The sequence below is a fragment of the Pyrus communis genome, chromosome 4 (assembly GCF_963583255.1).
Source record: "Pyrus communis chromosome 4, drPyrComm1.1, whole genome shotgun sequence".
In the NCBI taxonomy this organism is placed as follows: domain Eukaryota; kingdom Viridiplantae; phylum Streptophyta; class Magnoliopsida; order Rosales; family Rosaceae; genus Pyrus; species Pyrus communis.
The window spans coordinates 28,249,019-28,259,863 of record NC_084806.1 but is presented as its reverse complement, the minus strand read 5'-3'; the positions used below and the strand labels follow the sequence as shown (position 1 = coordinate 28,259,863).

At 37.6% G+C, this 10,845-nt stretch overlaps 2 protein-coding genes across 6 annotated transcripts; both read right to left on the bottom strand.

Moving 5' to 3' along the window:
- Window positions 1-585: 585 nt before the first annotated feature.
- Window positions 586-4,669, bottom strand: LOC137732437 (uncharacterized). Of its 2 annotated transcripts, XM_068471743.1 has the most exons (3): window positions 4,502-4,669; window positions 3,607-4,223; window positions 586-1,190 (listed from the first exon to the last, which is right to left on the bottom strand). In XM_068471743.1, the coding sequence occupies exons 2-3, from the start codon at window positions 3,951-3,953 to the stop codon at window positions 722-724; spliced, it is 816 nt and encodes a 271-aa protein (XP_068327844.1). In that variant the 5' UTR covers window positions 3,954-4,223; window positions 4,502-4,669; the 3' UTR covers window positions 586-721. The 2 variants fall into 2 exon arrangements, with proteins under 2 accessions (XP_068327844.1, XP_068327845.1); XM_068471744.1 differs by lacking the exon at window positions 4,502-4,669 and having other exon boundaries at window positions 3,607-4,490.
- Window positions 4,670-5,136: 467 nt separating this feature from the next.
- On the bottom strand, window positions 5,137-8,364 carry LOC137732191 (protein LPA3). 4 transcript variants are annotated; one of them, XR_011068315.1, is made up of 10 exons: window positions 8,227-8,364; window positions 7,967-8,137; window positions 7,341-7,388; window positions 7,206-7,260; window positions 7,017-7,117; window positions 6,542-6,734; window positions 6,263-6,361; window positions 5,991-6,108; window positions 5,705-5,879; window positions 5,137-5,615 (listed from the first exon to the last, which is right to left on the bottom strand). XR_011068315.1 is itself a non-coding variant. In XM_068471487.1 (9 exons), the coding sequence occupies exons 1-9, from the start codon at window positions 8,293-8,295 to the stop codon at window positions 5,759-5,761; spliced, it is 975 nt and encodes a 324-aa protein (XP_068327588.1). In that variant the 5' UTR covers window positions 8,296-8,364; the 3' UTR covers window positions 5,642-5,758. The 4 variants fall into 4 exon arrangements, 3 of the variants coding, with proteins under 3 accessions (XP_068327588.1, XP_068327590.1, XP_068327589.1); XM_068471487.1 differs by lacking the exon at window positions 5,137-5,615 and having other exon boundaries at window positions 5,642-5,879; XM_068471489.1 differs by lacking the exon at window positions 5,137-5,615 and having other exon boundaries at window positions 5,642-5,879; window positions 7,206-7,245.
- Between the last annotated feature and the right edge of the window lie 2,481 nt (window positions 8,365-10,845).

Here is a 10,845-nt window from a genome sequence, read left to right as displayed (position 1 = left end):
GACTGGTTAAGTCTGGTTCCTATTTTAAAATATGTTGTACCCGTCCCGGACCGACCCATTTCTTTTAAACTCCAATATGGTCTGGTTCCTTCAAAATTCGACCTGGCCAGGCCCGTGCCCAACCCTAGATGAGAGCATACGGAGGAAGGAAGAAGTGAGAAAGAAAAGAAAGAGATGAGAGAAAAACATATAGAGGAAAGAAAGAGGAGTTATGGAGGAAAGGAAAAGAAGAGAAAAGAAGAGAGATGTGGAAGAAATTACCAATGAGCCAGGCTAGAGATAAGAGAAAATAGTGCAAATTATTTTGTACTTCTATTATTTTAGATAATGAAAGAAAATACTACTGCTGCCTCGAGGACGTAGGCACACTTACCAAACCTTGTAAATATTATGTCTTATTTATTTTATTCCACTGCACACATATCGTCGACTTTACAACAATTTAGAATTTTTTTTATTATTTTTTTGAATTTTCGTTTTTAGTAAAAATAACATATGAACCATCAATTATGTAATAAGAAAAATAGGGAATAACATGACCTTGGACAAAGGCCTCTTCATTATTGACAAAAAATCTCCATTTGCTGGTATGAAGGCCCACTTTTTCCACCACTCATATATATCTCCATTTGCTTCTAAATCTAATAGTCCATATTTCGAGCTTTTAAGACCCCCTTCGACAGCCCCAAAAACAGTACAATAAACATTGACAACCCCTATCCTATACTGCACGCAAGCTCCGTTCATCAGAATGCCCAAATCTTGAGGCAACAAAACCATATCCTCCCACAACTGCAACGAGTACGCTAAGAACCATGATAAAGAACTGGAAGTTTGCAAGCAACTCACCCCGGACCTCACTGTCGACAGAATGACATGAGACCATATCATCCTTGAGCCCACAACCATCTGGCATCATGGGGCCATAGAGAGTGAACGCAGTCTGATAAAACCAGAGGCCTTGGAGAGTTATGCCAATACCGCTACATAAATCAATTGGAAAGCTGGTTGGTAAGAGGGCTCCGGCAACAGACGATACTATGCAAAGCCCGATTAGGAGGACAAGGAGGATGTGGTAATACCCCTCGAGGCCTTTATGAGTTGTTGAGTGAAAGTAGAAAAGAAGGTACTCCGCACAGAATGCTGTAGCAGCAATCAGACAAAGAGCTCCTTCGGGCATCGGAAGAAATCTAATTGCAAGACAATAAAGGAGAAAGAAAAAAATTAGCCATACTACAAGGTTATTCCATAACAGACCCAAAAATAGTGTTGGACGGTTAAAATTAACAATCAATAAAAAATTGTGTAAAAAGCACCCATCCTATGGCAACAATGTGAAAATAACTGCCGCAATCTGTCAATATTGAACTGTAGTCTCTAAAATTAAAATGTAAACAACAAATCATAAATTAAAAGAAACGCAACAACAAGCTAAAGGCCTAATGTAAATAATGCTTGAGAAGAACATCCTCAGCCGCCTAATGAGGTGTTTAAACTGTAAACCCCAATCCTACTGGTGTGCAGCAATAATATAGCAACAAATCATATAATTCTGCTACGCTCTCGCAGAAATGGTGTCAATCTGAAGGCAAAAACAGGCTGCTGCAAACTATCATGGACCTGGGTTCTACTGCAGCTTCTTCAGCTCATCCTCGATTAGCAAGAGCTTCTAGAAAACTGGAATTGAAGGTTCCTTGAACCTTTGCTACAAGTGGGGGCCCAACTAGAAATCCCCTATCAGAGAAAAAAATAGAGAACTTAAAAGCATATTTCTCAGCTTAAGGTTACAGCCTAATACCAATATGGGAAAATGATCCGACATAAATGGAGGCAAGAAATTCATGTAGCTATAGGAAAACCTATGCAGAGCAGAGATCTTCTAAATAAGACTCATCGATGCAATCCCCCAAGAGTGCAATCCCAGCACTGATTCAACCAGCAACTATTTCACATTGCTTTGAAAACCTCTAACTTCATTGTAAGCCTCTACTGCCAATGTCTTGGAATTGGCTGCATTGGTCAGAATCACCGTGCTTTGAAAACCTCATGGTTAAAAGATTCCCGCCAATCTGAATTTTCCCAGACTGACTACCCGAGTTATTCATAGAGTAATCCAAATAAAACTTCTAGAACTGACATCTTCATTAACCAATCTCACTCCAGTTTCAACAATATAAACTAAATCAGGATTTTGAGCAGCAATAAGCTTTCTCATATCCATCAGCTTAGGGTAGAAATAAGACCCCTAACGTTCCAACAAGCAAACTGGACCATGGAAAGGGAGATGGGACTTGGACCTGACCAAAGAATAACCTTTTGGATGCCCTTACCAACTGCAATTCCAGAAAACACAAATGATATCATCAGATATCTCTCTCTTTATTTGTAAACATTTCCAATGCTTGTGACTCTGAATTATCCTGGTGAGTAAATACAAAACTTTGGCATGTCTGTTGAAATATATCTAAGTTTCATGAGTTAAAAGTACTACTCACGCCAACATTTTATAAATTCTTAGGAATTCATAATCAACAATGTTAGCAATAGTTAATGTCTGAGATTGCAGGCAATTATAAAAAGATCAGACATTTCATAATGTGCACAACCAAAAGCTCAAGGGCAACTACCTGGAACAACAAAAAATGTCAGACGCAAACAGTTGTTTCACTCTCTTAAAGCAAGTTTTTCCTATTACAAACTTGAATTTATGAACATGATCTGACATTCCAGAACAGTTCTCAGGAATTTGACTGTGAGCAGCATTTGAGAACTTTTTTTAATACATTCTATATTATCTAAACTAAGGGGTGGGGGAGTGGGCTAAACCTCATAAAACTCTGGGATCAATTAGCAATGGTAGCCATGCACTTTTTAATTTGGCCCTCATTTCCATTTGCACAGAGGAACTCGAAGCCAACTGAGTTACACAGAACTGAGTAGGGGTTTCAAGTTTTACTAAAGTCTGAAAAGGAAAATACTAAATATGTGAAATTCTTAGTTTGGGTATATGGACTTAATAAAAAACCAGTAACAGTCATGACAAATTATGTCAGACCAATATCAACAAAATAATAAAAACAATAACAAACCTAGACACAAAACCAGATGATCCACATAGATCCCCATATAAATGCAGCTCCTTATTCACTTCCTATGGAATTTCATTTCCCCACCCAATATAAACAGTTGCAACAGCCATCTCAATATGCAAGGACTATGACTTCTACAGATTTGATTGCTAGTGAGTTCTATAAATGCCATCAAAATTGAAATCTTTACGTTACCAAAGAAACAGAGGAAGCCTAGATATAAAGGCCTCTTAGTGCTAGCTGCAAAAAGGAATAAACTTTTAGATGTGACCTCATTTTGTTATTTTGTTTTCGGTGCAATTGAAACATCCACTTGAGTAGGTCAACAATGCATCACTCTTAATCACGCAGAGCAGCTAGTTCATCAATCTCAAAAGTTTAAAATCCAAAAATCAATGGCTTTATCGCCAATTATCTAATCCTAGACTTTTCCGAAGAATCAAACAAAATTGTTAAACAAGATGACATAAAAACAAAGAAAATGGCAATCAAGAAAATCAAATGAGAATGATCATACCTTGTCTCCTGTGAGATCAGGGTGATAACCCCAAAGATAAAGAACATTAGAAGCATCCCCGAGTGCTCGAAATCATTCATGTGATGAGGGTTCAAGACTCCATTAACAAAGAACTTGAGATGGGTCGAATACAAAAGCTCAATACACATATCAATGAAAGCACCAACTGCTATAAGATAAAGTTCAAAATACTTAAGCCTCCCATCAACACCGGGAACGGGGTTCCATACATGTACCCGAAAGGACTTGGGGTTGGATACATATCTCACCAGCGAGCCCCATACGTGCCACACCCCAACAACCAAAAACAATGTCCCTGGCAGAACATGACCTGGGAAAGAACCCATCTTTCTTGGTGTATGGATATATCTATATATCTATATCTGTATATCTATATGCACAAATCAATGTCCCTGTCTATGTGAGATTTCCCTTTATTTTTTGGTCAATATCTCCCGGAGATTTCAATCTGCAACCCCTTTTGTCTTGTCTGACAAAACCAATAATCCCCTTTTAAGGAAAAACACTTTGAATTTCTTTTTCTTCTGCGGCAGGCTTTGACGAAATTTTCCAATTTTCCAACTTTCCCAGAAAGCAAATTGTTGAAGGTCAAGATCCTTAAATGGATATGAAACAAGGAAAACAAGAAGAAGTCTCGCCAGTAAGTCAAACTTAGCAGCTGAAAAGAACACCAACTACGATTTGCGAGTAAATAAATAAATAAAAACAAGATCAAGGCTGTAAAAAAAATGGAAATTTACACAAAACCCAGCATTTTTTACATGAAAACTGCATCAGAATTCAGAGTACCAGCTAAGAAAGTGGAAGTTGATTGGCGTGTAAAGGGAAATCATGACGATATTATTAGAGAAAAAAAGAAAAGAAATCGACGTACTTGTGATACTAATTAGCGTATGATTGATTCATCAAAGGGTTTTGCTTTTTGCAGGCCCAAAAGGCAGAGAGAGTGAGCGAGCGAGTGTAAAATGTCTGCCGAAAATGTGACGATGACGATGACGATGACGATGATGGGTGGAGCCGTGGAGGGGGTGGGGATCGAAAAGAGAACGATGCCTACAAACACAAAAAGCCAATGGCAACGGGAATTGTTAAGCCGATTAACTGTTTTCACGTGCGTCCTTCCCGGTGGGTCCATCTTAGATCTACACCGTCGGTCTGGCCAATTTCCATTCCATGTGGAAAGGAAACTAATGAAAACTCAAAATTTTGACTTTTTTTTTAATCTTAACACAAAATTACATATTACTAACGTCGAATGGAAAACAAAAGTACAGAAAGACCAAAATACCCCTATTCAAGTCTTTTTCTTTTTCCTTTCTCACTGTAAAAATACGAAATGCTCATGTTTGTTATGACTAATTTGCTATTTCTTCTTTCTTTTTTTCTAATCTCACTAGCATAGTATAATGACGAAATGCCCCTATTTGTCTTGTGTGGGACTATCATTTTTCAGGTCGGATAGGAAATATGCAACAAAAGACACTTAATACAAAAAATTTAAAACTTTTAGTTAGACTGGTTCACACAATCCGTTTCTACTTGTGAGCTCGTCCCTTCTTTGCCCTTAGATCTTCGTCTGCATGAATAGTCCCGCACCTTAGAAACGCGAGGAAAATCACCGACATCTTGGCACGGCAAGGGCACACTTGCGGCTAGGCCAAATGGAGGAAAACCACCTATACCTTGGCCTGATGGCAGAGAAAATCTACCCCGGCCTGTTGGTAGGCCACCACCATGACGGGGTGGCGGTGACCCACGAGACTGTCGTTTAACATCGGATAGAGTGAGAGTCATTTCCTCGGATAACCCGGGGAGCAAATGGGCCTCGTCGGACTTGATATCAAAGGGCCTTCCACATGGCACACTCCATCGCGGCATAGCAAGCAGCAGAGGTGAAGAAGGCTACAGTTGGAATTTCAATTTGCATCCTTTGAGTTTCTTCTTCCTTAAGCTACTAGATTACCTCCACATCTTGTTAATATTGCATTCTACACAAGTAGTAAATTTATGAGACTATCGACAAGAAAATGTTATATACATTTCTCATAGTGACTGACTGAAGATTAAATTTCTGTACTTGAGAAGGCTTCATAACATCTTAGAATCGTACTGTATAATCCTATACGCTCGCTCAGGCCGATGGAAGAATATCTAAAGCAACTTCCTTGAGCGACGGCATTGCTTCCTGCTGATGCAAACAGACGTATCCGTTCCTTACTTTTCTGAAGACTTTCCATGGACCTGGGTAGCTCCTAAATGTTGCATAACAAGATAACACAAACAAAAGGTAAATAAAGTATTGATATGTATCTCACTTTCACACAAACAAATTCATTAATTACCAGTGTCAATAGCTAGCAAACCTGAAAAGGGTCCCTCCGCAGCGTCCCTTAAAGTTGTGAATGTAGTACACAGTCTCCATAAATGGAAATAGGCTCTTGGAAAGTGCAGCGAGCTTTGGGTAGAAGAAAGGCGGATAATCTTTATTTCGTTTCAAGAAAAACTGTCGTACATGTGTAACCGAAAAGATCACCAATGGTTTCAAGGTATATGCATCAAGCTTGAGCAAATGAACAAGTAATGCAATTTATATTTGAAGGGTGAATGCATTCCATCTGAAATTAGCAAAGGATACATCCAGATCTTATACGGTCAAGCTCCCCATTGAAAATAATCAGTTTCCTTAAAGTGTTCTGAACAGCTTCTCTGTAAAGTTCTTCGACCACAAGCATTTCTGAATGGCAAGAAATTAATTCAAACATTGATTAATGGTTGCAATGATGCTAATGTAGAATTTATTCAGAATGTAGAGTGTCGTGAACGGAAATGGTCCAAGGTACGTGCATCCAGTGACATCAAGTGAAATATATAAATGAAAATATAATGGAACAAAAAATCCAACTGAAGGAGCTACCAGTGACATTAAAATATGGATAGGCAGCAAGGAAGAGTTCATCTTCTGCCTTCACACGGTCTGTCATTTTCACTTTCTCCACAAAACCAAAGTCCTCAAAGAATGATGGCTTTGTCAGATAGTCCAACTTAAAGGAAGCACCCTCAAATATTGATTCTCTTGCAAATTTAACTTCGTTGGCCTCAGGAAAAAACTGAAAGCTTTCATCAAACCGTTAATATATTCGCTTAAAATCTCAGTACCTAAAAAGATAACAAGGGAAAGGAACAAATAGAGTAGGTTTATAGTAGTTTCGCCTTATTTGGTTTAGCCGTTTTGGGAATTGCGTATTTTTCAGTTAGATGTTTTGGTTCTTAAATCTTTTTTGCTTTTTATTTAGTGCAGTACAACGAGCCCATTACAGTCCCCTAAATCTGAAACTAGAGTTATTTGTCTTGAGAAAGAAAGAAAAAAGGTCAAAGATCAAGGAACTTACTATTCTGGTCTGTCTGGCTTTCTCTGGAACTATTAAACGGTTGCAAAATTCTCGAATTAACTGCATACTTTCTGTCATTTCTATTCCCCCTTCACCATCCCCTAAAATGTGTTTCATAAATTAAGAAGCTATACATAATGCAAGTCACTTGGAACAAACTATAAACACATATCAGCTGGCGGAAGGAACCTGGTACGGATTCAAGTCCGGAAGTAGGGAACTCAATCTCCTGCAGGAGAAGAGACTTGTTGATCATATAATAAGACCATACAACTGTTGTTAGATTGAATTTTTTTCACAAGTAATTACGCAATCCTAACTCACCATCAACTGCTTGTTATCCTTCACAGCCAATGCAGTTGCATTTCGGGCCTGGTAATTATCATGCAGCACAAGAAAAAACTTAGCACCAAATAGCGGTAATAAATCAGAAACCAAAGGCACGCCTGATGAGTGATGCCTATCACACGAAGTAAAATACTCAAAGCGTACGTACGAGAGTAGAGAGGGGCAGAGAGAGTGAGATAGAGACGCTGCTTTTGATATGATAAAGTACATATTAACCCGAGTTCCGAATAGATTTCAAATGAAATAATTTATAGAAGTGGCATGCCTATTTGAATATCCAGAAGGTAAAGTCCAGAAGCTAAGGGTTTGCAAATTCATAATCAAGTTGGAGTTGTGCAATCTACATCAAAATAGATAATCCGAACGAGAAACGATAAACACAAACCATTTTTATCCTCTACAAATCTCTCTTTCTTTCTCGTCTCCGGATTGAATAAATCAAATAGAAAAACCGACAGGATTAAACATGGGTCCATAGCGGGTGAAAATGGTGTGCGGTTATCATTTTCCGATCCTAATATATATTATCATAAGTGCACTTCCACAAATTGTTCAGAACACGAAGGCACATTGTAGTTTAGAAAGAGTAGAAGGTAAATTACTTGTTCAATGAGCTCAGAATAGTCGCTAGGAATTGACACATCAAGCCCAACTGAACTTGTCTCCATATCCCCCGAAGCCGAATTCCTCACGAATTTGAGGTTTCTGGAGACAGTTTGCGCAGCCATTTTGCGGGTGACCAAATTCCCATAGGATTTTGGCGGCAAATGCTTCTTGCAAGTATACGTGCAAAGAGAAAGAGGCAGTGACTGTGAGCGGACATTTTTGAAAGGTAAGAGAATACGAAAGATCAAATAATTACCTTGCCATTGGGAAGAGAAGGGGCCGCAAACGGAACTTTAGAAGCAGTTACGATGTCGGACGACGGCATTTTTCATTGATCGCAAGTATTTGTCCAACATACAGGAAGGAGAGACAAGAGACAGAGAAAAAGAGAGCCCTGTATCTCCGTTCAGACTTTGAAGGCGCCACAAGGTTACACGTGGCGGAAGTAATCTATCAGCAGCTGTTTGATTGGACAATAATACCTAATGACGGTTATGTCCTCTTTTGTTAGGATCAGACTGTGATTGGACACAAATTTTTTAAGTTCTATTGTAAAATTTCGAAAGCGGATCGGATCCGTTTAGGGTTTATAATTCGAAATTTTTAGAAATTTATATATTTTATAAGTTGTTTAATATTTTTAATTTTTTCGTGCATGTAGGTTTTTTTTGTATTTGATATATGCTCGTGTATAATTTAATCAATTTTGTAGTATATAAGTATGTTTATACGTTTTAATATATAAACGTAGATTAAAATAAAACTATTGAACAAATGTATCCAAAATTAATAATAAAGTATAAAAGTTAATTATAAAATACATAAATTTAGTAAGGAATTGTTATTGGCACTCCAAAAATCACATTCTACACTCTTTACAAGTATATTTTTCTTTCTAAATATAAAAATTTTAAAAGTATAGAATGAAGAATTTAGAATGCCAATAACAATTCCTATTTAGTAAATAAATAAAAAACCATCATCTTTTTTTTTTTTCCTTTTTTATTGGAATAAGTTTCAGAACACTTGGAAAATTTTTCCTTATTCTAAATACAAAATTTTCGGTATCTACAATTATTTAAAAATATTGAAATTCAAAAATTTTAGTTTCGGATCAAGAATTTTATAGCGGAATCAAAAGTCCCATTCCAACTTGCATTTCTAACTCGGCCCATCAAAGGAACTAGATTTTTCCTCATTAATGTGTCTCTTGTTCAGTACTTCTGCGGCACTCGGGTGTGGTTAAAAGCTCAATAAAGCTATTTTTATTTTTATTTTTTTTTATCAATTGGGTAAACCTCATTAGGGGCGGAACAAAAAATTGAAAGTCCCGAACAGTACTGAAAAGAATTTCTAGATGAAGCAAAAAAAATCTCAGAAAGTTCGTTACGACCATTGGTCTCACAATCGGACTTGTTTGCTAATTTTGAATCGAATTGAAGTTAAATATATATATATATATATGTTTATTTTTTTTTTAATTATGGTTTAGGAAATTTGTCGACAGATTGGTTGAGATTTAATCTCGACCGTCTAATGTTAGATAGCCATATCCCAGTGACTCAAACTCTCTCATTCTTCTTAGAGCAGCTAGTTCTCTCTTTGTCTTAAACCCTTTCAACTCCGGCAAGCCATCACAGCATACCCTTTCTAGTCTCCCTCCACCACACCATATACATCTAGTAACCCACCACTCCACCTGCTACTTTCTATCTCCGATTCTCTTCTCAAAATGTATGAGAGTAATGGAAAACCATGTGCTGCAACCGGGAAATCCTAATTACAATCTGATTATAAGGACTCAAATAGGTAATTAAACTAATTACAAAAAGTCAACTCTCCAACACTCCCCCTCAAGTTGGTGTATAAATGTCGTTCATGCCGAACTTGACAAGAGAGTTGTAGAACGCTTGACTTGCAATAGCTTTAGTTAAGATATCCGCTAATTGATCCTTTAACTTTACAAACGGGAATTGAATAATATTCCCATCCAACTTCTCCTATATGAAATGTCTGTCAGCTTCCATGTGTTTTGTGCGATCATGTTGAATTGGGTTATGTGAGATATCGATAGTTGCTTTATTATCACAAAATAAATCTGAAGGTGAATTTGAAAGATACCCGAGTTCACCAAGTAACCTTCAAAGCCATAATAGTTCACATACTCCTTTTGCCATACCCCTGTATTCCACTTCTGCACTTGATAAAGCAACCACTTTCTGTTTTTTACTTCGCCAAGTCACTAAGTTTCCTCCCACAAATGTAAAATAACCAGATGTGGACCGACAATCAATAACATTGCCTGCCTAATCTGCATCGGTGTAACCCTCTATTCGGCAATGATCATTCTTGGAAAACATGATGCCTCTACCTGGTGAGGACTTCAGGTATCGTAGGATGCATTTAACTGCACCCATATGTGCCTCACTCGGAGAATGCATAAATTGACTAACAACACTTATTGCGTATGCAATATCAGGCCTGGTGTGAGATAAATAAATTAACCTCCGAACTAACCTCTGATAACGATCTCTGTTAGTGATTTTGGACTATAGGGGTGTCAACCGGTTTACAATCAAGCATTTCGATTTCAGCTAATAAGTCTAGAACATATTTTCTTTGAGACAGAAATATACCCTGTTTAGATCGAACTACTTATATCCCCAAGAAATATTTCAAACCACCAAGATCTTTCATCTCAAACTCGATTGCTAAGTAATCTTTGAGCCTTGAGATTTCCTCTTTGTCGTCACCCGTAACAATCATATCGTCCACATAGATGATAAGTGCCATCAATTTCTCCATTCAACGTTTCAAGAAAAGTGTATGATCAGAATTGCTCTGCCTAAAACCATATTTCCTCATAGCCATCCGG

Excerpts from the sequence above, each read along its gene's own strand:
- LOC137732437 (XM_068471743.1), bottom strand. The coding sequence starts at position 3,953 with ATGGGTTCTTTCCCAGGTCATGTTCTGCCAGGGACATTGTTTTTGGTT. Across the intron at positions 1,191-3,606 it reads CTGATCTCACAGGAGACAAG|ATTTCTTCCGATGCCCGAAG; the intron begins GTATGATCATTC and ends TCTTGCAATTAG.
- LOC137732191 (XM_068471487.1), bottom strand. The coding sequence starts at position 8,295 with ATGCCGTCGTCCGACATCGTAACTGCTTCTAAAGTTCCGTTTGCGGCC. Across the intron at positions 8,138-8,226 it reads CTTCTCTTCCCAATGGCAAG|AAGCATTTGCCGCCAAAATC; the intron begins GTAATTATTTGA and ends TATACTTGCAAG. Across the intron at positions 5,880-5,990 it reads TGCGGAGGGACCCTTTTCAG|GAGCTACCCAGGTCCATGGA; the intron begins GTTTGCTAGCTA and ends TGCAACATTTAG.